The sequence below is a fragment of the Schistocerca nitens genome, chromosome 3 (genome assembly GCF_023898315.1).
Source record: "Schistocerca nitens isolate TAMUIC-IGC-003100 chromosome 3, iqSchNite1.1, whole genome shotgun sequence".
Classification (NCBI taxonomy): domain Eukaryota; kingdom Metazoa; phylum Arthropoda; class Insecta; order Orthoptera; family Acrididae; genus Schistocerca; species Schistocerca nitens.
Genome location: NC_064616.1, coordinates 779,369,080 through 779,396,551, shown reverse-complemented (window position 1 = coordinate 779,396,551; position 27,472 = coordinate 779,369,080). Strand labels below are relative to the sequence as shown.

General features: G+C 40.9%; 1 protein-coding gene across 6 annotated transcripts in view; it reads left to right on the top strand.

The window, feature by feature from the left end:
- Positions 1 to 27,472, top strand: part of LOC126248788 (inner nuclear membrane protein Man1) — a 374,228-nt gene that overhangs the window by 206,445 nt on the left and 140,311 nt on the right. For all 6 annotated transcript variants that reach the window (XR_007545538.1, XR_007545537.1, XM_049950169.1 and 3 more), the window contains exons 5-6: positions 13,115 to 13,294; positions 20,855 to 21,035. Coding sequence is in view for 4 of the 6 variants with exons in the window: in XM_049950169.1 (XP_049806126.1) it covers positions 13,115 to 13,294; positions 20,855 to 21,035 (361 nt within the window). In the remaining 2 variants the exon portion in view is untranslated. The remainder of the gene's footprint in view (positions 1 to 13,114; positions 13,295 to 20,854; positions 21,036 to 27,472) is intronic.

The window sequence follows — 27,472 nt, the reverse complement described above, 5'->3', positions numbered from 1 at the left end:
GCACTGTCCTTGCATCTCCTCGACCTACTAAGGAGGTAGCCACACAGACTTGTAATCTCACCTTTAGTGCCACGGTCATCAGATCAGCCACCCCAAAGATCACCCATTCAACCTTCCCACTCTCACCTGCTCACTCTACGGCTCACCCTTCATCAGCTCCTCCTAAGTCACGGGCCCCAAAATTGGATGCCCAGACTTCCAAACCTACTCGCGATGATTTTTTACGTACCCCAACGTCACAACCATCGATTCCCCCCTCATGAAAACATCCTGCTTCCAAGAAAGCTCATAAGAGACACAGTTCCTCTCCTTCCGCGCCATGCCGTGTCTCATCTATAGTGCCACCCAGCGGTAACTGCCCTTTACTGTCTTCTGTCTCGCTGAGACGCACCACTGGCGGCCGCTCAACTGTCCGATCGCTGGAGGCAGGAGCTGCCCCCGAACACCCTGTGGATCAGGATCTTCTGCCTTTGGCTGAATGCTGTTCTACGCCGTCGGTCGCCGGCTCCCCACGGTCGTTGAGTTGATGTCAACTGTGGTGAGATTTTTCCCTTTTCTGTCCACCCTATGTCAATTATCCATTGGAATATCTGCGGAATTCGAGCCAATCGGGATGACTTGTCGATCCTCTTACGATCCTACTCCCAGTCATCTTCTGACTTCAGGAAACAAAGCTACGTCCCCATGATCGCTTTGTTTTCCCTCATTTCCAATCAGTCCGGTTTGATCTCCCCTCAGTTGATGGCCCTCTGGCACACGGGGGACTTACGATTCTTCTCCAAGATACTGTCCATTATCACCCAATCCCCGTAAACAGTTCCTTCCGAGCTGTTGCTGTCGGTCTTCCCTTTCTGGATGCACTTTCTCTCTTTGTACTGTATACATTCCATAGTCCACAACAATGACAAGAGCCGATCTCCTTTATCTCCTTGGTCAGCTCCCGCCCCCCTATTTGCTGGTTGGGGACTACGTTGCCCACCACCCGCTTTGGGGATCTCCGCATTCCTGTCCGCGAGGCACTCTATTGATTGTTGACCTCTTCCATCAAGAGGATCTTGTTTACCTCAACACTGGGGAACCTACATTTTTGTCTGCTTCCACGTCAAACTTCTCTCATTTGTACATTTTGGTCAGTACTGTTCAGCTAGCTCTGCGCTTTGAATGATTCGCTGTTGCTGATACGCACTCGAGTGACCATTTTCCATGTGTCCTTCTATTACAGCCACACCCACTATCTATGTGCCCCAGATGCTGGAAGTATTTCCAAGCCGATTGGACACTTTTCTCCTCTCTAGCGACATTCAGTGACAGTCAGTTTTCTACCATCGACGATCACGTCACTCATGTTACAGTAGTTATTCTTACAGCCGTGGGACGTTCAATACCTTGTACCTCCCCTTTGCCCCGGCGCCCCCTGTTCCTTGGTGGAACGAGGCATGCCGTGACGCAATACGCGAGTGGAGGTGTGTTCTTCGCACTTTCCGACATTCTCCTTCATTGATCAACTGCATCCACTATAAGCAGTTACGTGCGCGATGCCATCGCATCATCTGTGATAGCAAGAAGGCAAGCTGGGACTTCTTTACCAGCTCCTTTAACAGCTTCACTCTCTCATCTGTAATTTGGCGTCAAATTTGACTGTTATCCGGCACGTCTAGTTTCTCTCCAATCTCTGGTCTCACTGTCGCGTATGATACCTTAGTGGACCCAGCCGCAATTTCTAACTCATTGGGTCAACACTTTGCTGAGATTTTGAGCTCTTCAAATTACCCGCCAGCCTTTTTCCCAAAGAAATGAGTGGCGGAACTGCGACCTTCCAAACTTTACACAATGAGATTTTCACTCTGCAGTGGAGTGTGCGCTGATATGAAACTTCCTGGCAGACCGAGACTCGAAATTGGGACCTTTGCCTTTTGCAGTAGAGTTTCTGTAAAGTTTGGAAGGTTGGAGACGAGGTACTGGCAGAAGTACAACTGCAAGGATGGGGCGTGAGTTGTGCTTGGGTAGCTGAGTTGGTAGAGCACTTGCTCGCGAAAGGCAAAGGTCCCGAGTTCGAGTCTCGATCCGGCACACAGTTTTAATCTGCCAGGAAGTTTCATATCAGCGCACACTCTGCTGCAGAGTGAAAATCTCATTATGTTAAATTACATGTTTGTATTGGTAGCACTGTCAAAAACAGAATCCTATTGTTTAATTCTAGGAGGCTAAGTCAATTATTAACCGCAAAGTAGTTATAAAAATTTATTGTAATCAAATAGGAAACTTACAAGAATATCATTTTTTGACATAGTCTCCTTGCGTTTCAACGCACTTGGTCCATCGTTGTACAAGCTTCCTGATGCCCTCATAAAAGAAGGTTCTTGGTTAAGCTGCGAGCCTGGAATGCACCGCTTCTTGCACTACTTCGTCCGAGACAAATCAAGGGGCCCCTTAATGCCTGTTTGAGTGGATCAAACAAGTGATAGTCAGAAGGGGCAAGCTCCGGACTATACGGAGGATGATCCAGTACTTCAAATTTGAGTTTCTGGAGTGTTTCAGCAGTGTGGGCAGCAGTATGCGGACGGGCATTGTCGTGCAACAGCAGTCCTCGGCGTTTGCTTTGAATTGCAGGCTTAGGCTGGAAGTAAGCATCTCACTGTAACGTACACTGTTTATTGTTGTGCCCCTTTCCCCATAATGTCCCAGTACTGGACCTTGTGCGTCCCAAAAAAATCATAAGCATCAGTTTTCCTGCGGATGGTTGGGTCTTGAACTTTTTCTTGCACGGCGAATTTGGATGTTCCCATTCCATACTCTACCGTTTACTCTCTGGCTCGTAATGATGGATCCATGTTTCGTCACCAGTAATGATCCTGTCTAAGAAGTCGTCTTCTTCATTACCATAGCGATCCAAATGTTTTTGTAGATATCCAGATTTGTTTATGCCACTGTGTGAATTGTTTTGGGACCCATCTTGCACAAACTTTATGAAACCCAAGTCTGTTGTGGATGATTACGTAGGTGGAACCGTGACTAATTTGCAGAGGATGTGCCACTTCGTCAATAGTTAATCGCCTGTCTAAGAGAATCATTTCACGTGAACGCTCAATAGTTTCTTCGTTTGTGGCGGTAAACGGTCATCCGGCTCCTTCATCATGCGTAACACTTGTGCGACCATTTCGGAATTTTTCAATCTATTCGTAGACACTCCATTGTGGCAAAACACTGTTCCAGTATTGTACTGAAAGTCTCCGATGAATTTCGGCCCCTGATGCAACTTCCGACAAAAAAAAACCCAGGTCACTGAACATTGCTCTTCTTTGGTGCAAATAGACAACGGAGCAGCCCAGATTAACAGTACAGCAGCGATAACGAAACTAACCTAGTAACTTGAAAATTGCAAAGATATAACAACAAATAAACAAAGCATGCATCATCAACGTAGAATGACAGTACCACCAAAATAAACAAAAATATAACTAATTTGCGGATAATTGACTTACCCTCGTATAAAAACGCGTTGTATGTCGAAGTGCTAACGTTTTTCCAAGGAAAAGTGAAGAAGAGATTGGTAAATCTCTCAAAAAGTAAAGTATGACGCCAAAACGAAGTGTTTTTAAGGAACGTGGGTGTCAGTATCTAGAGAAACACCCATTAGTGCTTTGAAGGTTAAAATAAAACGTTGAGATACACAGTTTTCTCAAAACGAAAGTGATGTATGTGGTAGGCTAGGTTATATTCTGATAGATTTACACATCCTAACAAGGGTGTTAGGTGAATGTGTGTGTTTTAAAGTATGTGGAGGGCCAGTTAGTTTACATGAAGGCAGTGAGGTATGAAATGGACTAGCCAGGAAACTTATCATTAATTGTGCCAGTTGTAAATATAATCATTCATTTTGGAATTCTGATAAAAGTAAAGATAATTAATCTGAAGTAAATGTTATGTGGCTTTGTGGATTGAGAGCTATTGGCAAAGGACACACTGTAGCAGAAACAATGTGTGCTGTGATGAATATGCAATGCCCACCTTGTAAAATCAACAAGTATGCAGGATTTATTGGAACTGCTGTGGAATCTGTTGCATGTGAAAGTGAAGGGTGCTGCAAACAAAGCTGTTGAAATAAATGATGGTATGACTCACATACCAGTAGCTTTTGGTGGTGCTTGGCAGAAGTGCGGCTAAAGTTCTAAGAATTCTGTTGCTGCAGTGACCAGTGTGGACTGTGGATGCTGGAAAGGTAAAAGATTTCCAGATTTTAACCAAACATTGTTATAAATGTAAATCAGGGAATGAAGAAGGGCATATCTGTGACAGAAATTATGAAGGAACAGGTGATGGTATGGAGGCCTCTATTGAAATTTTTAGTCGGTCTGTGAACGAAAGCGGAATATGTTACACTAAGTTTTTAGGTGATGGAGACTCAAAAGCATATAACAGTGTAGTAGCCACTCAGCCTTATGGTGAGAAGATTATCACAAAACTGGAATGTGTTGGTCATGTTCAGAAGAGGATGGGCACCAGGTTGAGGAAGTTGAAACAAAGTTTGAGAGACAAAACTTTCTAATGGTAAAACCATAAGAGGCAGACTGACAGTCAAAACGATGAACCACAGCAATATTATGGGATGGCCATTAGAAATAATAGGGCCTACTGAGGATTGGTTGAAAATGAAGCAGTTAGTATGGGAAACCTTCTTCCACAGATTGTCAACTGATGAAAAACCAGTACACCGCCTTTGCCCTCCTGGACTGATTCATGGTGCAATTACCACAATGCCCAGTACTCAAACAGTTCATACAGCCATAAACAGTCCATCCCAGCAGCAGTCATGGATATCATAAAACCTATTTACAGAGACCTGGCAAATCCTGAATTACTGAAGCAGTGTCTGCATGGTCAGACTGAAAATCCCAATGAGTCATTCAATTATCTTAAATGAACTCGCTTACCAAAAAATGTTTTTGTTGGAATGAAGACACTAAAGTGGGGGTCAGTAATGCTGTTATTGCTTTTAATGATGGCAACACTGGTAGGGTGAAAGTGCTACAGAATATAGGAATTAATCCTCGAGCAAACTGCATCAGAGAACATAAACAGATGGACAAGGTTCCCATTGATAAAGCAGAGTACGCAGTACAGTTGGCCACTAAGACGTCCAGAAAGAAGAAAAGAAGAAAAACCTTGGAAAAAGATCAAGAGAATGATACACAGTATGGTGCAGGGTGCTTCTGAGTGACTAAAAATAAAAAAATAAGCTTATATTAAGTGAGTTACAGTGTTCTGAAACTTAAGAAGCCGTTTATAAAAATTTACATTTTCTGTTGCATTTTCCCCAAATCTCAGAAACCACTTCGAGTAGAGTATTCAACTTTTCAGGGAGTAATAACATATATATCCTGAGTCTACTGAACTAAAAGAAGAACATAATGTTATGTATAACTAAAATTATCTAGGGTAACATGCAAAAAAGTACACAAAATTTTAACCGTGTAGTTAAAAAATTGTATTTCCGAAAGCAGTGGCGGAAATGCAATTATTGTAGTTGAGTAGACTCAGAACATACAGTTTAATGTCCTGTAAAAGTTTCATGTCAGTGTCTACAGTAGTTCCCGAAATGCAGGGAAGCCAAGTCACTAAATTTAACTTTGTCGGGATAGGGCGTTCCAACTCCCCTTAAGCAGCAGCCAAGTCATAATCGGTCGAACGTAAAGTGTTGCTGCGTGCGTGCGTGCATGCACTGCAGGTTATTCGTGCAATTAATTGCAGTTGCTGACTGAGGCTTTACGAAAACAAACATTTCTGGCGAAAAAATTGCATGAAGAATTGTTTCTAATAGGGAAATAAATGAGATATAAAGCATTGAGAATAACAATAAACAATGTAGTAAGGTAGACAGATTGGATCACAAACTATAAAATTAATTTTCAACCATACTCCTGTCTTGCTTATTAGTGTAATTCAGTAATCATCATATAAAAACAGGTTGTCTGTCTCCATTGCTATCAAGCGTGAAATGCAAATTGTAGACATTTTTTGTATAGTACCACTCAACAACAGTAAAGCAATTTATACTATCCAGGGTGATGAGTGGTAGCTGACGCTGTCTGCAAAGTGCGAGGCAGCACAGTACTGCTGAGGCAGCCGCTGCTGGTAGGTGGCACATGGGCCCTGGGGAGCTCTGATGCATTCAACATTCATAAGAAGACAGTATGCCAAGAAATCTTGCGCAGAAAACGTTATTGGACATAACTGTTACTACTGGTGTGTCAGAAAGTGAAATACATTATAGCTGTGCTACCATTACTCCAGTATTCAGATGAAAGGCACTATAAAAATTTAGGCAACAAGATGTTTCAAAGTGCGAGATGTTGCATTCAGATGGCACGCTGTTTACTGCTAGACCATGGGCGTAAATATAGCGTAGCAACTTGAACAGACAACAAGGCTTCCTCCAGGAACTACCATAGTCTACAGTGTTGCCAGACTGTGCAGACAGCTGGACTTAGCGAATTATCAACGTGGTCAGTTTATTTGTCACTTATTGCGATCTGTGCCGACTTAGAATCTGCGGTGTCCAGCCCTTGGAAGTTTTTATGTCAAAGAGTGTACACAATAAACTACAGATTGATCAGTCTCTAGAAAAGTTTCTGGCTGATAACACAAAAAGTACAATCAGAGTGTTAAACCTCCTCTAAGAAAGTGGATTGTATAACAAGATTTAATCTCATACCATGAAAATGACTCTTTCGCTGACCTGACAGAAGAGACAAAATTATTACCAATGCAATGGGGGAGGAGTGGAGAGCACACCTTCCGACAAGGCTTGTGTAATGAACAGGGCCTACAGCCAAGCTCTTCCTTTCTTTGATATGCCTACTTTTTGTGTGTTAGCAACATCTTTTAATGATATATTTAATAAATATACCATTAACACCATGTCACACAGTTTTTCTCTAACACTCACAACTACTTGAAACTATCTAGAATGAGTTCTGACCCTGCAGCCATGTTTGCATTGATCTGAAACTTCTTGGCAGAGTAAAATTGTTCACCAGGCTTGGATTTGAACATGGGATCTTTGCCTTGTTATGGCAAGTGGTCTACCAGCTGAGCTATCCAAGCACAATTCATGATCCATCCCCATAGTTTTACTTCTGCCAGTGCCACATCCCCTATCTTCCATACTTCACCGAAATTCTATTGCACACTTTGTGTGACTAACATTCTGGAAAAAAGGTATCCAGGAATGCTAGTCCGGCAAGGTGTACAGAAAAATGTCTGTGAAGTTTGGAAGGTAGGAGACAAGATATTGGTGGAGGTAAAACTGTGAGGACAGGTGAGTTGTGCTGGGATTGCTCAATTGGTAGAGCACTTGCCCGTGAAAGACAAAGGTCTTAGATTTGAGCTCCAGTCGGACAAACAACTGTAATTTTCCAAGAAGCTACTTTAAACAATCTCTTACACAATATTTTAGTTTTGAATGGTTGTCCAAGAGAATAGACTAAAAACAAAAAGGTTGAGTCCCTTTAAAAGCACATTCATAATCATTATGTAATGACACTGTTTGACATCGGCTTACAAGGTGGGCTCAGAGAGAGTGCCTTTATGCTCATTTGGACCCTGAAGCACTCCTTAGTTTTACCTTTATTGAAATTCTCCACTGACATCATTGCAGCAAGGATGTGCCCTTCAGTATACATCCATATCCCAACGTTTCTCGTCATGTAGATGAATACTCTGCAGTTTGCACTTAAGTGCCTGGCAGAACCACCTTCAGAGTCTTTCTCTACTGTTCCACTCTGGAACACACACAGGAAAACTGAACATTTAAATCTTTCCATGGGGGGTTCTGATTTTTCTTATTTTATTACTATGATCAACTCTCCCTACCTAGGTTGAGAAATGTAGTGTACTAGGCAGTCTCTTCAGTAGACCTGTTGCATCTTCTAATAAAACACGGTCCTTGGTTCTCTTTCCCCTCAACACGATCTGTGTAATAGTTCCAATGTAAGTTGATTGTAATTGACGTATTCTGTGGAACAATGACATAACTGAAATGTATTGAGATTACAGAGAATTATACGTTTTAGATAGGTTTTTTATTCATTTTAAACTCTGGAACATGGACTAAATTTCAGTCAAATATTCGTGAAATATTATGATTTCAGAATACGTGATGGGATAGTGTAATCTGTAAGAACTACTGACTGATTTGGATTTCAGTTAAGTCAATGTTCCAGAGAATGCTGCAGTTGTAATTCCCACTATTTAGTTTAATTGCCAGCCTTTAGATTTGTGTGGTTTATTGTTTATTGTGTAACCAAAATTTGTGATACCCCTAGAAGAATGGGAAGGGGTCATACATTGAAAATCCACAGCATGGTCAAAGTAAGACCTATATTTTTCCAGTCATCTGTCTGTTATGTACACATTTAATTTAAACTCATGCTTGCGACCTCACACTTTCTGTTGTTTAAAATCAGTTGCCACTTTTTGCACCATGCAGGTATCTCGTCTAAATTGTTTTGCTGATGGTTTTGATCTTCTGATGACTTTACTGGATCATAAAATGACAGCAGCATCTCCAAACTGTCCAGATTGTCTCCTAAATTGACAGGAAATCATGATACTTCATGGGGAGTCCAAGGTGCTCATCATCTTCATGAACTTCTTCAGGATGCTAATGCCATTCAAAAAGCATTAGTTTACTCATAGCTGGACTCACAAACAGCAATATTTAACATTTATAAAACATTACTGTAATTTTTCTGTTCTTATAACAAAACATAATACAAAAGCTGTGATCCATTTTTTATTGAATAAGTTATGTAAGCTGAACATGTTTCTGGACACAGTTGATATTTGGTGATAAATAATATTTTTTGCAGCCACGATTATATTTTAGTTTACTCAATGACCAGTTTCAACAGTATTTAGTTGTCATCTTCGGATCTTCTCAGAAATAATATTACAGTGCATGAATTACGTACCAGAGGTATGCCCTGGAGTGCAAACGAGTTGGTCCATGGTACTCCTGGAGCCCGTAGGTATAATGACTCTGCGTACTGCATAGGCTCAGAGTCATTTTAGATTTAGTGTGGTACAAGAGAACCTGTACTCCTGCATCTTTTTTTAATGCAGTATTTTATGTCATTTTAAATGAGAACCACACTGTGTAGCTGCTTTCATAGATGGTTACAAACAGAGGGACACAATTTGCCACTCTGTTCTTTCCCTGCTCTTGTTATCAAGATCTTGTTACCTCAAGAATTCACTGTGTTTTATGCTGAATTTTGTGCATTCTTGGGGGCAACAGAAGAGATTATATGTGTTGTGACTGCTTTATTCCTCATCTGTTCAGACTCCTGAGTGCCCTCAACTCTTTACAACACTTGTACCTAACAGGTAAAGTAGTCCATAACATCCTTGATGGCCTTCTCCACCTACGAAGGCTGGGGCAGGAGGTAACTGTCTGTTAGGTGGTAGAGCACGTGGAGCACTGCAACGGTGACAATTGTGATACCCCTAGAAGAATGGGAAGGGGTCATACATTGAAAATCCACAGCATGGTCAAAGTAAGACCTATATTTTTCCAGTCATTTGTCTGTTATGTACACATTTCAAACAAAGCTGTAACTCCACATTCTAACACTTTTAGATTACTGTGTTGGATGCAAAACATTGCATGCCAACCCATGTGATCTGTTTCTAAAGTTCCAGACATTTCTTCATTTATTTAATGTTTTTATTTATAAACATTGACTCAAACTTACTAATTTTTATTCATATTTTTCTCAGACAATTGTTTCACGTTTCTCACAGACATAATTGGTTTTGTTACCTTGTGACATTCCAATTAGACTCTTGTTTTGCATATTTCATTTTTCCAGTCATACAGTTACTTCTTTGATTGGCTTTGCTGCTGTTGTCCTGCTCTTTGTTGTTTCCCGCTTGTGAATTCATTTACCAGTTGAAGAAGGAGTGACTTCTGCTTCTGATTATTTGGTTGTAAGTGATACATGCATGCAACTGCTGTCTTCTGTAAGCAACAGTTGAGTATTTATGAGTCATTTGATCAATGACGTCCACATCGTACTTTGTGGTGTTACAGAAGATAACATTTTCTTCCTTTCCTCTTCACTCACTTGTACTTTAGAATGTAGTGTGCTGACAGTAGACACCTTCCCGTTCCCTTTTTACACTGTCAGGGTCATTATGGCTTATCAGTCTCTTCCATAAAGATGGAGGAGCGTAAGTCAGAACTGTTCTTCATCATGTGGTTGTGAATTTGTCGGCAGTTTGTTGATCATTGTTCCCACAAACAACGTTTTCTTTCTTTGAAATTTCTTATTTGATGAAGGAATGTGAAGAAGTTGTCTGTTGTCATGTTCTATTCACAATTTACTAATTGCGCCTGTGGTGAAGAACGACATATCCTCCCAGTGGCTAGTTGTCAGGTTGGTTGTCCTTACCAAGGTACAGGAAGGCATTGCAAATGTTCTTTGATGCCTGTAGCCGTCCACACCTTCACCACAAAACACCTATGAAGTGTGTTATAGCAGTATATTACTTCCAGTTCCTGCAACAACATGGTCCACATGGCGTCTTGCATTTCATTCTGAGTGTTTTTTAATACACAGCACAGAATGTCTGAAATAAGTCAGAAGGCACTGATGATGAAGTCATCCACTCAATGGCAAGCATATGCAGTGGGCACTTCTCTCTTCTTAAGGACATTCAAAGCAGCCCGTCTTCCAGGTGATGGCACATTAAAGACCTATCATTTTGTTCCAATCTGTAGCAGCCAACTTCACTGTTGTGCCAGTTGATTCCTGAGGTAATGGATGAAAACTGAAATGGAGGGACATTTAATGACAGAAACTCCTTCTCTGCCTGTCTTCATTGTCTTGGTATTTGGCAGAAAATCACCATCTGAATCTGATCAAGAAGTTTCTGATTCAGTATCTTAGTTCTTGACAATATTGGAAACATCATACTTAGTGAGGCCATGCTGATGTGACATCTGGTGTGCTAACAAAAGGCTGACAGCATATAAAAGCTTATTGCTTTCTGCTGCCTTCAGGTGTGTATTGTGCTACTCTCCTCTGTACTTACTTGGGCCCTGGTCTCATCCTGATTGGGCTGTAGTTGCATTGCCAGGTTTGCAGCTCAGCAGCACTTTCTGCTTTGAGGTTGTTAGATCCAGTCAGTCATTGTGGAGTAAGATTGGCCACCTGGTGTCTTCTGGACTAGTCCTGTAGACAGTCTTCTTGCCAAATCAGGTTTCTTCCCTCTTCAGCACCAACTTGTGCTCGTATATGCAGTCACCAGCTGACAGTTTCCTAATTATCTAACTTACCAAATTCTTTTTGCATTCAAGGGCATTGACCTCCTGCCATCCACCATTTGGTGGTATTACCAATATTACCAGTTTGAAAGTGCCTTGAGGCCCTCTGCCAAGACCTCCACTTAACCTCCTTAGAATGTGCTCCCCGTATTTCCCAGACGTCGTTCCTTGGTTTAGTACCCAGACCACCTATCAGGAGTAATCTATTACAAGGATCTAAAGTTTGTTGTCCTCATGACCTTTTGGCACCTGTTTCTCTTAGTTCTTCAGGAGTATCAGGAGGCTATGGTCAATCACACTGACAACTCTAAAACCAGAGTAGGACGGGATGTACTTTTACATCATCTGTCAGTCAGGAACAATATTTGTTGCTGGGGACATTTAGTGTTTTTACAGTGGAGCTGATGGCCATTAACACAGCCCTATGTCTTATTAAACAGGCTACCTTAACTCCATTTTAATTTGTAGTGACTCATTTCTGTTTCTGGTGTTATATTTGTGAACGTCGTCAAACTGATTTATTGTTGTCAACAAATTTCATAAGGCAATAAACATACTGTGAGGTTGCTGCCAGTATGACCAAGTGTTTAAATAGCTGTGTAAGAGATATTCTATAATGGGACCACATATTACACTTATTACCTGCTTCTTTGCAAAAAAACACTTTTTCCCTCAGTGACAAGTTACTCCAGAATATGATGCCATAAGACATTATTGAATGAAAATGGAAACATAATTCAACTTCTTGGCATATTCATCTCCAAAATGTGGTATTATCCATAACGCAAATGTTGCAGACCTTAGACATTTAAGATTATTTGTAACTTGTTGCTTCCAGTTCAGTTTCTTATCAATATAAACCCCTAATAATTTATAATATTCTGTTTCATTCAGAGATTTGCACTTGTTAATTATTTTTAATGGTATGTTCACACGTTGTACAGAACTGAACAGCGCTTATTGTGTCGTATTTAAATTCAGTGACAGTCCATTTGCACAGGACCAGTTATCACTTTTCAAGAAAATACTATTTACATTTTCAGGTGGTGAAGTTACTCCCGTAGTCTTCATTATAGTATTTGCATAGTCATCATTATAGTATTTGCATGAGCACTATTTCGTCTTATTGGATATATGATGGAAGAACTCAAGGGTCATTAACACTACAAGTTCTGTGGACCTGTAATTTATTTCTGCTGCCACCTTGTAAAGCTAGATGCAACAGCAGTTGATCTGAATTGCGTGCACTCTGACTTTGCACATGTGCTATTCAAATCAGCCACCAAGCCTGAGCATGCACAAATCAAATCAGCTACCACTGCTTCTAATATTTCTAGGCAGCAGCATAAATGTAGTACATGTACACTGGACTTTTGATAAGTTTGTGGCTTTGAGTTGCTCAAATATTACACTTTCCAGTCTGTGCCAATCTGTGCTTGTTGTGTATTTATCACAGAATGAAAGAAGTTGCTTGGTGTCCTTTTGCAGTCTAAGAAATACACACACACACACACACACACACACACACAAACAAGAAGTTTAACAAAAAAGGGTATATTATATGTATAAAATTTTTAAGGCATGTGACTTGTCAGATAACCACAAATACTGCACACTGGCTGAATACCCTGACTGTCAAGTAAGAGAACTTCAGTTTGTAATAATTTACCATGTTCTCATTAGAAAAATTGAGAAAAAATACAGTTTGCTATTTTTAAGAGTATTTATGAATCAAATTTGAATTACTTTTCGCATTGTGTTAACTTGGTTCCTCTTGTTTTCTAGAGAAACTGTGTGCCGAGGGATAAGCTGCACGCAGCTACCAGTTTATTTAAGATTGTTGCTCCACTCATTCAAGAGAAATCTGAAGAATATGCGTGCCTGTCGCTATATGGACAAGCAGAACGGACACTTTTGACAAGTTCTGCTCTCTTGGCTTACGTGAAAGAGAAGGGATATTTTTATGTAAGTATAACACTTATTTGGCGATGACAATGTATTGATATCTGCAGTCACTTGAGAACCAAAATTTTGTTGTGTTAGTTGCTTTGCATTCTTCTCTGCAATGCTGGGGCAGTGTAACTAGCATGGACAACATACACCTCAGATTTTTATGTAATGATGCACAGACAGAAAATTTGTCACTCCCAGAAGACATCAAGCTAATACCATGTAACACCATCTCTAGCCTTGATAATGGGTACAAGTCAGTGAAGAAAAGACTCCACCAGTTTGTTCAGATGTTTTCTATAGCATTAAGTTTGGATGAAGGAAAGACAAACCAGTTTGTTCAGATGTTTTCTGTAGCATTAAGATTGGATGATTTAGTATGCCAGACGAGCTATGATAGGTTACCTGAGAGTTTGTAGAACTAGGAATGTGTGCATGTAGCTCTGTGAACACAGTTGTTGTCATCTTGGAAGACAGAAGTATCCACAGCATACTCATCATGAAGATGTAGGAAAAAGGGCAACATTTAAATAAACATCCTACTTCATGTTCATAGTCACCTGAAAGAGTGGGCCTTAGTCACAATAACCACCTGAACTACACCCCACATACACTGTGGCTTAAAAGCCACATTGGGCTGTTAGTGCACTCAGCATCTCACATGATTTGAAAAGAGGTGAAATTGTAAATTTGTCAGACTACATTCTTTGCCTCAAATCTTCTGTTGTCCAGTTTCTGTGCAGTTTGGTGATTGCAGCTTTATGAGCAGCTGTGAGCAATGCTCTTGAATAGATATTGCACTTGTTTGGCAACTGGTATACTTTGCCTGCTTAGTGTAAATGCATAGATACATTTCCAGTGTGTTAATTTTATGTGTATTACAAATTTGCGTGGGGGCCTCAATTGTACCTACAGTCATATATTTTTTCTATGAGCATAGTTCACATTTAAAGTGATCAACAAATTGATTTACCAGAGAAATGGTAATTGATGATAATTTATACAGATGTAGAAATCATTTGTAAGTTTATACTACTCTAATGTCTGTAAGTTAAAGGATTTTATATATCTGTGAATTAAAATGAAATATGGTGATAATTTGAACACTGTAATGTGTGTTGGCAACAGTGCAACATCTACACAGTGATAGATACAGATACAATATACGCCAGTAGACTATCCGTTGCACTTAATGTGTGTTCTACTCGCACACTGATGGCATTCAGAATGTCAATAAAATTGGCAATGCCCACTCATCGGTATTTTTCCCTTTTTCACAGTAAAATTTGATTAATTTAAACTAACTATATAACTTTAGGACAACTTTCATTCTCTGCTGAAAAAGTGAACTCTCTTGCAAGAACTGTAATTTGAACCCACACACACTGTGATATAAATGCAGGCTGTTTATCATTTGTTCACCAGCCCAGTTGGCAAGTATTTGCCCCATTATGCACATATTAATGAATCACAATCACTACTTCTTGGAAACTATTAGTTTGTGGACTTGATATGTGTAAATAAAATTTCCTGATTTTTTTTTTTTTTTTTTTTTTTTTTTTTTTTTGTTCCTTCAGTTTTCTAATGATACTAAGTAGTTGAAAACAAATTGTGCTTCATGACTTTTAATCTTAATTTTTTTAGACAAAAGTGTAGTGATTTATATTCTTTCACAGTAGTTGCTATTGAGTCCCCCCCACCACTAATATGCCAAAGTTCATCAAAGGCAGTGGGACACAGGTTCTGGCTTCTTGGGAAATCTTAACTTAAAATTCCACGGAGATATTATAATGAGATTGATGTTGAATGGAAAGACAAAAGTTGTTATACATGAATAGGTGTCTGTTAAGAAGTATCTGATCTCTGATGAGCACTGTTCGTCAGTATTCTGCACCAGTGTGCAGATGTGTTACTCGGAGGATGAGAGTTTTTGTGTCCATATAGAAAAGATTGCTTTTACTGTTGTTAAAGTGTAAACTATTTGGGGGGGGGGGGTGATGCTTTATGGTACACCATCATCACACCACTCTCTCGTTCCCCCATGGGACTCTCAACTCTTTTGTGAATGCATTTGTTGTGAGCATTGGGCCTCAAGCCATTGCAGTACTTCCTCTGTTTTTGTGCTGCAATTCTACATGCTGACTATTTTCTTCTCAGATTTATTCTCTAGTACAGATTACTAGCTGAAAACCTAGTTAATTCGTAGGGTGTCAGTTGTGACTTTTCCTGCCCAGTTCCTTTTATTTTACACCACATATTTTACTTAATTTAAATTAGTCCCCAAATATTAATTTGACCTCCACCTTTTCAAAATTTTTGCAGATTGCTTGGGCAGTGTGGGGATGGTCACTCTTTAAACAGCATGGTAACCAATCCATGAGGCAGGTTATTAGGTACCCATATGGTGGTAGCCCCATGACCATGCAGGGATCACACTATGATGCCCAAGATGTTAGCTCCCCATGCATGCTGAGGAGTAGTGCCTGTCTGTCTGGGATTCTGGTCACTGGATATCATGCTAGGTGACCTTTGCTATGTGTGTAGCACCATGAGGAGAACCCTAGTTTGGGGTAAGCATTGGCATGGCATATATTTGATGTTATGAAATTACTAAAGTTATCAGCCAGTGACCATCAGTCTCTTCAGACAGACCAATATTCAGAGCAGATAGTTATGGCCCTTGGCCATGCCATGGAAGGAAAACAAAACTAAGCAACTTGCAGACACTGACTCCCTCAACTCCTGGTTTATACTCAAACAGATAAAGAAGGGCCTTTCTTTCCACTATGTGAATATTCTTTGTGGAGAATACTGAAAATGTATTTGGTAAACACTCTTCCTGTAGTAAATTATGAAGTGGTTCCATCTTAATAAACACTTTAAGGTCCAGGCACTTATAAAAAATTCAGGCCCAGAAAACAAGCCATTTATGTTGTCATTTAAAATGTTACTGGAATGTTTGTGTTTGAGTTGTCTTAAAAGGCAATACACACTAAAAAAGACAAAACTTCTAGGTTTATTTTCATATTTATTTTAGTTATTTGGTGTATTAAAAATTTTAGAGTCATCATGGTAAAAAGTATATGATTAAAAAAGTGTGAGGTGAGTTATTGAGCAGTTTCACAAGTAATTGGCTTTTGCATGAAAAAATCTGTAGTTTTCTGGCATGCAAAGAGATATATTGCATTCAGACCAATACCAGATTGTTTCTTACGTGTTTGTTTTGCCAGTGGTTTCCTCTTTTCCAATCAAATCTTGGAAATCCACGTTGGATGCTGCTTCATCATGAGAGTCATTTGTAAAAAAGAGGAGATTAAGACAAGTAAAACAAAAATGAACTGTAATCACAGCAGCAGTATCTGTAGCAACAATACTAGTGATGAAAAATTGTAGCAGAATGCAGATTACTTGAATATGAATCTTCTTCAGTCTGTTTCCACTGAGATTTTCTCCCTACAGCCCAAAATCATTTAATTATTCCTACTGAGCTTCCAAAATTTCGTGGTTACTCAACAAATGTGACATATTTGCAGCATAATTACAGCAAACAGCAAAACCTGATGAATACACGCACGAAACTTATGACAATGTGAATGCACATTGGCTCAGTTAGTTGCAACAGCAGTTCTTATGTACACTTGTGTTTCTTTCAAATTAATTCTAGAAATTAACAAAAAGTAGCACCTGTCAAAGGACAGATACAGTGATGTCTCATATTAAATGGGTGCAGTTTTCAAGTGATAGGTTGCTTATGCTTCGAGAAAATTACGGCCTGAGCTACAGTTGGGCATAGTCTTTTGAACACAGCACTGTGGCCCAAGTAATACTTGGGCTTGGTCCCCAAAGTGTTGAAGTGGCAAAACCTACTCAGTCCCAGGCATTTACTGTTGTAAATAACTTGGTGATGTACGCCCCATAAGAACCTGAGCATGGTACATGGATTAATTTTTTCATCAAAATCTAGTGCTACAGATTGATGAAGAACTAGGTAGACAGTTGGAGACATTAGGGTTCCACTTTGCATGTCATATACATCAAATCCTGCCGGGATGATGGGGTTGACGTTGGCAAATTCATCCTTGCTTTTGAGGGGTCCACGTCCAGAGGAGGCCAAAATCGTGTTACTGCTGCAGTGTGGAGCCATATTTCCCACCCCCGATGCAGTGCTAGTCCTGGCCACTTCACAAAAATTCAGCATGTGCTATATCGGTTGAGGAAACGACCACTTTCTCCAATCTCCGAAGTGTGCTACCCTAATCAAGCAGCCCAAAATCCAGGAACTGTAGGTCACATATGACTTCTCATATTTTGTATCTCGGAAAAAAAAAAGTGATCATTTTGGCCAGTCTCAGTGATATCGACTTTCACCAGTATTCTGGCTAGGTCATCAGCAGTATGGTACCTCAGTATTGACATTTGGGATGCACAGAAGTAAACTTGATCCAGGGGCCGTAGGCCCTCCCATCTTTGGGAACCACTCCCATACCCGACTGGAAAAGCATCATCATCATCATCATCTTGTGTATACTGGTGACAGGGCTGTTTTTCCAGAACCCCCTTCCCAGAAATTCACAGATCAGGAACCCAACAAGTTGAAAGAGCCCCCCAACTTTGGGTTCCAAGGCTGCCTGCTCTTCTTCCATTCCTACACCCACAGATAAACCCTCACAAGAATCTTGACTGCAAAAAACTGTGAAAGAGAAAAAGAAGAAATCTTGTGGAAAGGCTACTTTTGGGACCCCCAAGGTACCACATATTCAAGCTGTTGGACCCCAAACCGATTTTTGGTGGTGATGATTCACCTCCAGCAGTGACAGATAGTGATATTGCGGTGTGACCCATCCTCTTCAGGCCTAACCAGGAGAGTCTCAATGTGAAACTCCAATGGAAATGCAGTTGATATTACCGTCACTTGCCAGAACCACAATTAATTTACTCTTGTTTTGTGATCTGTGTTGCTCTCCAAGAAACACATTTCACTGTTGACCTTTCTCTGACACTTAAAGGTCACCGTGCATTCATTCCGAACTGTACTGGCTGCGAGAGTGCATCTAGAGAAATCTGTACATAGGTTTGGTCATCAATGGGTGGATTCCCCTTAATACCATGATGGAATAGTGTTGTGCCTGCAAAAGAGCACTGCAATCACCTATCATAATGTTTATTTACTTTCAGGCAGGGCACTTACTTTGCTTGTGATGCCTACTTCAATCCACCAACTCTCCCACTGAATAAATTCTTCTTAGAGTTCTTGCCACTCCACATTTGTCAGTCTTGAACTCGCAACAACTTCCTCGTTAATCATCAGTAGATTTCAGTAGGCTGTGTAGTGCTTTTATATGTCGTAGGCTTAATTATGTCATAAAGACGTCACAAAGTCATGGAACTTCCATATGCTACAAGAGAGTAACATCGATGTCTTAGGTCTGAGGAACATTGCTAGCAATGCTGATTTCACTAGATGGTGGATGGCTCAGCTAATTTTCTGTTGTCTGCAGCATCAAGCACTAACTTCTATTCACCACCAAGGGTGTAGCCAGAATCTCGATTAAAGTTTTTGTTACAGATGATGATCTGAATGAATTCTGTGATGACAGAATCCCAATGAACAGAAGTATTGGATAATATTTACACTTCGGGACTGTGTTTGGCAACAGCAGATTCGTCAAAATATTGATATTCGATGTGGCATTGTTGCTCTCAGCAGTTTTATGGACTCATTTGTACAACTAATCAATGTAACTGCTACCTCATTCACAGGTATTATGTAAATTACACTAGCACCGTGACCAAGGATGTCTTTTACTCAACGCAGCAAGTTTGTAATGTTCCTGGATGGTTTTAAAATGATTGATTACTGTGTCCTAGGGCTCTGCCTATTTAATTAGTTGTATCTCCAAAGAAAGGCAGGAATACTATGGGCTTATACCTTTCTGATGATTGGATATGTGTGTTTGTTTCTTAGAGATGGCTAACTTAAAATCTTAATGACTTTTACATAACATAATTCAGCAACTATATATGTAAGTTCCACACAGACTACTGAAATCTCCTGATCATGACAAGGGAGTAAGTCATCAAAAGCTCAAGATTGAATACAAATCTGACAAGGCAAGAACTCTGTGAAGCATTTATTCAAGAATCTCCCTGTGAAAAACTATGTTGCCATCTCTATCCCATTTTCCCTTACTTGGGGATTTCAGTGTGCTTCACCCCATATGGAGAAGTACCACTTCAGCTGGTTGGGGCCTTCAAATTGTCCCGCTTCTTTCTGATCTTTATCTGTCTCCCCTCAATGACTGTACTCCTGCCAACTTCAGGGCTGCCTGTGGTACGTTTTTGGCTATCAGCCTTATACAGTCTCCTCCCCCAGTCTTAATGCTTTGCTACAATGGTCAGTACATGGTAATCTTTGTGACAGTGACCACTTTCTGATGATTCTGTCACTTCATTGTCCCTGCCTGATGGCCATATTACCACACTGATCTTTTTGAAGAGCCACCTGGCAGTTGTGTACCTCTGCCAGATTGCATCGATGAGGCTGTGGGAGACTTATCCAATATAATCATCTGGGCTGCTGGAGCTGCTGTCCCCCTTTCTATGGACAAACTCCTCTGCTGGCTGGTGCCGTGGCTGTCCAAAGATGCTAAAACAGTTATTCAGGATCATCAAAGGGCCCTACATAATCTTGAGCAACATTCTTCACGGATCACTCTTATCACTTTCAAGCAGCTCTGTACCAATGCTAGCTGTCTAGTTAAATGCAGTAAGAAAGAATGCTGGAAGCACTATGTCTCCTCCTTGGAAAATGTGCCTCTTTACTTCAGGTGCAGGCCATACTCTGTAGTGTGCTGGGGCACAAAAGATCAACAACTGTTTTGGGTCTCATCTTTCATGGCGGTATATCTACTTATGTGTTGGATATTAACAAACACCTTGTGACCCACTTGCATTGCATCGGCATTCTCTTCTTACACAGCTACCTTTTGAGCATAATATTTTTATGTTAGGCTGTGTAAATTAGTATGTTGCATTTGTAATGCTGATGAATGTAGTCAATAAATGTTTGGTGACTTTTGTCAGGAATTTGTAATAATGCAGTATTATTAAAGTGGCATATACTCGAGTAAAACTGGGAAGCTTTACCTATGCAGTCTCATTAATGTAGATATAACTGAGTTAATAATGTACTTGGAGTTTAATCAATGTGTTGCTCAGCCTCATGATACATGGTCTAGATTAGTCACATTTATAACATCAAAATTGGTGACACAAACTGTTAAATAAACTCATCCACACACTTTGTAGCACAAATTTGTAGTGGCGATAATAGGGATTTCTCTTTTCCTTTTGATATGAGCGTTGTTACATCATACTTACTTTTTATGTTGTTAATTCCACATTTTAGTTTGTGATTGAAGTGTTTATTGTTGATAAACTTTCAAAATAATATAAGAACACTTTCTCAGAAAATGTAAAACACTTAAGATTAATTTTTCTTCATGAGTTTAAGTGTGGTGATTATTTTATTATTTTATATTTCTGTACATACAATAACAGTAGCTTAATTTTCAGGACCAAGATGACATTAAGAATATGGATGTTCTCATATTATTCAATCGTCACTGGGGATATGTACTAAACAGGACAGGTGGAGGAGAAGTTATGTATGTTTATACAATGAGAGCACCTGTTAAATGCTATTTAATGTATCATCTCAGTTGGTTCGTGAATCGATTGGTCGAAGCTGCACTTTGTAAGTTGCACATATTTAATTACTTATTTGATTAATTGTAGATGAAGAAGGCTTTCAGCAAGGTAAAAGTAGGATTGATGTTTTCAAATCATCATAGCTAATCATAAAGTAACATTTATGAAATAATTAAGTTGTTTAACATTTCTGAACTTTGCATAAGAACTGCAATTTGTATGACTGTGTATTTGTATGTCTCACCTCTCACAAATCTAGTATGAAGTGCAAAATTGTAGCAAGTGACTTAAGTTATACAACACAATATAATTTTTCTATATTAAATGCTGATTGAGCACTGTGTAAATAATTCCATTAACATTTGACAACAGGCAATGCAGAACAATTGCTTCACCATTTCCCTTTAAATTCTAAACTCAAGGTGGCAAGAAAGAAACATTCTTTGTTGAAGTTTTATGCTGAGGTGACAAAAGCCATGAGATACCTACTAATAGTGTGTTGGACCTCCTTTTGCCCAGCGTAGTGCAGCAACTTGACATGGCATGGATTCAACAAGTTGTTAGAAGTCATCTGCAGAAATACACAGTTGTCCAAAATTAAAGCAACAAACAGAAATTTGCAAGGTTGTGTATGGCGTGTGACCACCTCTGGTAACAATGCAGGCCTGACAATGACGAGCATGCTGAAATGATGTCATGCCTTGTGTTAGGCAATAACACCCATTCTTCCTGCAGAGCTGCTCGCAGTCGTGGAAAGTGGTTGGTGGATGCTGACGTGATGCAACCCATCTCCCTAGTGCATCCCAGGCATGCTGTATGGGATTCAAATTGGGAGGGTGACCAGGCCACGCCATGCATACAATATCTTCTGTTTTCAAGAAAATGTCAACCATACGTGGTCTATGAGGTCAAGCATTATCATCCATCAGTATGAAGTCTGGGCCCACACCACCTTGCGACAACTGCAGATGAGGTCCCAAGACCTCATCATGATACCAGCAGTTAAACCTTGCCAATTCATCCGTGCAATTTCATAATGAGTGGTTCGAATTGTAAACATAATCCCTGCGGATGCCATTAGGGATCCTCCTCAATATCAGTCTCTTTCCACAATGTTTGGGTCCCGGAATCGTGTTTCATGTTCCCTCCAGATGCGAATCCATCGAGAATCACTCTCCAGACTAAATCAGTACTCATGTCTGAAAACAACAGTGGCACACTGTTTCAACATCCAGGTGCTATGTTGACGACTCCACTCTAGGCGTTCCTTTGTGCAAAGACATGTCAGAGGTACACATACAGCAGGTCTCTGACAGTAAAGGCCACTCTACTTAAGCCTTCTGCACACTGTTTGCCATTATGGCCAGGGCTGCAGCGAGCTCACATGCCAGTTGCTGTGCAGTACTAAGGCAGTACTGTCATGCCCTTATAGCCAAATAACGGTCCTCTCTTCTGAAGTCACACTTGATCGGCCCCGCCCTGTCCTGTACTTCGGGGGACAGTTTCGATGTCTATAAACTGTCGCCACATGCAAGAAACAACAGAACGATCCAAAAAGCCATCTGGCCACGCCAGTTTGCTACTGTCCTGCTTTCTTTTTATGGACCTCCACCACAGAGGCTCTGGCAGGCATCTTCTGTGTGTCATACAGCACCATCTGTGACTGTGTACTCAATGAGTGTGGATATTGGGGCTCCCCTTCAAACACTACCTCGTTTCATAGGTGCCCTGACTTCATTGTTGGCGTGGTTGTCAGTTGACCGGAATTCTATCTTCTGTGCAGAACATGGTCACACAGACATCTGGTTGACGGTTTGTATGTTTATATCATGAATTAGACACAGGACGGGGAAGTTGTGGTTTGTTGCTCCTATTTTGGACACCAGTGTATTAAGCCATGCTGCCTCTATAGCCCTCTTTAATTGCGAAAGTATTGTTGGTGCAGGCTTTTGTATACAAACTGATGTTTCAAATATGTCCCATAAATGTTCAATGGGATCTGGGTGTCCAGAACATCACACGAACTGTCCAGAATGTTCTTCAAACCAGTCATGAACAATTGTGACCTGGTGACATGGCACAGTGTTCCACTGTTGTTTGGGAACGTGAAGTCCATGAATGGCTGCAAATGGTCTCCAGATGGTCTAACATAACCATTTCCAATCATTGATTGATTCAGATAGACCAGAGGACCCAGTCCACACCATTATGAAACCACCACCCAGTTTGCGCAGTGCCTTGTTGACAGCTTGGGTCCAAGGCTTCATGGGGTCTGCGCCATGTGTGAACCCTACCGTCAGCTGTTACCAACTCAAATTGGGACTCATCTGAGCAGGCCACAGTTTGCTAGTAGTCTAGGGTCCAACCGAAACGGTCACAAGCCCAAGAGAGACGCTGCAGACGATGTTGTCCTCTTAGCAAAGGCACTCAAATCAGTCGTCTGCTGCCATAACCCATTAATGGCAAATTTTGCAGCACTGTCGTAATGAATACATTAGTCGTATGTCCGACATTGATTTCTGTGGTTATTTCACAAAGTGTTGCTTGTCTGTCAGCACTGACTACTCTAAACAAATGCTGCTGCTCTCGGTCGTTAAGTGAAGGCTGTCAGTCACTGCGTTGTTCGTGATGAGAGGTAATGCCTGAAATGTGGTATTCTCAGCACGCTCTGGATGCTGTGGATCTTTGCAATATTAAAATCCGTAACAACTTCCGAAGTGGAATGTCCCATGTGTCTAACTCCATCTACCATTCCGTGTTCAAAGTCTGTTAATTCCCACCATGTGGCCATTATCAATTCAGAAACCTTTTCACCTGAATCACCTGAGCACAGCTCCACCAATGCCCGTTTATATCTCGTGTAAGCGATAATACTGGGGGTGCATGTGTATATTACTATCCCATGACTTTTGTTACCTCATTGTATGTACAAAAGCAATTCTTTTGGTGAGAATTTCTCTTCAAATTTTGATGAAATTTTGCTACCGCCAATATTTACAGTCAGCCAGCTATGAAGTCCATAAAGAAGTATTCAGGATTTATTCTTTCGGTTGGTATTCCTTTTATTTTTTTCATTGTTTCTCTGTATTGTCTTTGCTGTTTCTCATTGAATGTGTGTGTACATTTGCATTGTTCCCTCTTGAGAAAACGTTGAATGTGTGAGACTATTTAAATAGTCTTCCCTGTTTCATATGTCTTCTTCTGATTTAACCATCCTTCTAGGTTCTTTGACTGTGATTTGTCCATTTATTTTTGTTGTTGACCAACTGAAAAATTGGTTTGGTTAACCTGTGTATGCCCATTCCTTCCACAAGCCCAACTTTCAAATTGTGTCTGGAAAGTTCGTTATTTTTCCTTAATTTATAATTGTGATTTCTATCTGTTTCTGATCCCAAAATTTGATTGAAAGTATTCTTCTTATTTTTTCTCGAGTTATTCTGTCTCTCCTACTTTGACTTTCACAATGAATTCAGCTTCATTGAGTGCATAGCTTTTTATAACTACATTTTAGTGTCTAATTTTTGCATAATATGTGTTCTAATTCCACAAGAGAACACCACACAGTGACTGACACAACAAACTTTATTAAGTCTAGAAAACAACATGTTATAACAGGAACACTAGCAATGGAGTGGCTCATAATAACAGTCTGATAACACATGTGCACAGGTAAACATGTAACTGAGTTAGAGCTGGCCAGGCCCCCTCTGGAAGATGTTGGCCAGCCATTAGTGTGTACAGACTAGAGGCACGCACATCCACAACTGGTGGCCTCTGATGGTTATTGAATGTCTAGCTGCATCTGCCAACTTCTGTGGCGTGCCTTACTACTGTGCACCCAGATCTTGGGTGTGGATCTATGTGGTTTGCTACACCCCTCTCCTCTTGGGGAGGGGGGGTCATTGCTGAACTCTCGGGTGAGTTGTGGACAGCTACGAGATGGAGACGGCACCCACATCCATCGAGCCCCTGTAGGTAAGAGAAGTGAGCAACTTTGGGACACAGGCCAAAGGGGCCAGTGCAAGGAGAGGCCTGATGCCACTCCGCCGGGGCACAGGACCACAGAACTGGCAACAGGCGGCCCAAGTCAGGATCCATGATGATGTCTGCCAGACGTGTGGAAGTTGGAAGTGACACCACCGCAGGCTGAGGCTGTTCCCATGAGGGGCAACCACTCTGGCGGGAGTGCCACTGAGGCTGCTGCCAGAGTCTGCCAAGGCATAAGCTCTTAATGTAGAATCGGTGACTCAGGTGGAAGACGAGGCTGGAACTGTCGCTGGTAGGTGGCACTGAGGAAAGGAGGTGGCACAGCTGGGATGAGGGGAGGGAGTGGCTGCTCACATGGATGCAGAGCTGATTGCAAAGGTGCTGGACACACAGCTCCCCTCCCTGTCCCTAGTCCATAGGGTATAAACGCGGCGGCCGTTCTGGCCCATGATGACTGCTGGTATGCAGTGGGGCCACCGAACAAAACCACATGCTCAGGCTGCTGTCCCTGGCTTGAAGCTTGATACACCAGAACTCCATCGCGGGCAAGATCATTGACATAGGAGATGGAGGAGCGTCCTTGGCTGGTATCCATGGAGAAGCTACGCTGGGCTATGGGAACCAATAGGAATCATTTGGTAAGTTGTCAGAAAAAAATTTAATCTCCATTCATCAGGAAGTGTTGCAGTTATTTTTTCATCTGTGTCTCTAAAGGTGCGATCCATGTGCTTGACCTCCCGTTAGATTGTGGGTGAAAGGGAGGGGAATGAATGTGGCGCATGCCTGACTGTACAAAGAAATCACGAAAGCATGAGACAGGAACTGGGGTCTGTTTTCAGAAATGAGAATAACTGAAAGACCTTACCTCAGTAGTGAGCGAGGGGCACCATACCATGTATGGAAATGTGAAAATACATCAATGACAATCAGCCAGAACAAATTCAGAAATGGACCCACAAAATCAACATGGATGCATTTCCTGGGCTGGGTTTCTGGAGACCATGAAGAGAGTGATGTTCTAGGAGTCATCTGTTGACTAACACATTGGGGATATGCAGCAACAAAATGTTCCTGCTTTTCGTCAAAGACGGGTCAGTAAACTAGTCTGCGAGTGGGGACATCTACTAGTGAGCTTCGACGATTCATAGCACAGACACTCTACCACCCCTCTCCCTCCCGCATTCCAAACACGTTACTGCAAATTTATTGTTAAGCTTTTTTTTGCATGAGTGTAGAGTTACTTTACCGAGTCACTGTGCCTTTTTTATTTAAGTTTGTAGTCATTGATGTCAGCTGTTAAATATTAAACATGGCAAGTAAACAAAGTCTTTCTTTGTGTACTTCAAAACGAGAACTTGAAGTGTTAAAAAGACTGGACAGCAGAGAAAGTGCTACTAAATTATCACTCAATTGTGGTGTCAGAAAAGCAATGATTAGTGACTAAACAAAAAATTGCTTTAAAATTGAGCAGATTTTTTCTGTTTCAACTGAAAAGTGGCTTCACTCTTGAAAAGTTGCAAAAAATGACTGTTTCTTTATATGAAGAACTTGTCAAGGCCTTATTTTTGCTCAAGAAAGACAGAAAGGAATCCCCATTTCTGATCCTTTGGTGAAAGAAAATACACCTCAACAGAACAAGCTTATGGATGGTGACCCATCACTTTCAGCTAGCTGTGGTTGTTGTTGTTCTCTTCTTCTTCTTCTTCTTCTTCTTCTTCTTCTTCTTCTCCCCCCTCCTATCTCTCTCTCTCTCTCTCTCTCTCTCTCTCTCTCTCTCTCTCTCTCTCTCTTCTGAAGAAAAAACAACTCACAATTGCTGAGTATAAGGTGTCATCTGACAATGAAGCAGCTGTCAGTTACCTAAAAGAATTTAAACACATAGTTTCTTCTCAAACTGCTCACTGCAGCAAGATTACAACGTGGATGAAACTACACTAAATTTTAAGGCCTTGCCTAACAAAAGTCTTGCTTTGCAAGAAGAGAAATCTGCTCCAGGCTTTAAAATAGACAAACAATGTCTGACTGTCTTAGCTTGCAGCAATGTCTCGACAACAACCAACCTTCCGCTGATGGTATAGGCAAATCAGTGAAACCACAAGCATTCAAACACATTAACATCAACCCACTTCCTGTGTATTACACTACTGGCCATTAAAATTGCTACACCACGAAGATGATGTGCTACAGACGCGAAATTTTACCGACAGGAAGAAGATGCTGTGATATGTAAATGAGTAGCCTTTCCGAGCATTCACACAAGGTTGGCGCCGCTGGCGACACCTACAATGTGCTGACTTGAGGAAAGTTTCCAACAGATTTCTCATACATAAACAGCAGTTGAAACGTTGTTGCAATGCCATGTGTAAGGAGGAGATATGCGTACCATCACGTTTCTGACTTTGATAAAGGTCAGATTGTAGCCTATCACAATTGCGGTTTATCGTTTCGCGACATTGCTGCTTGCGTTGGTCGAGATCCAATCACTGTTAGCAGAAT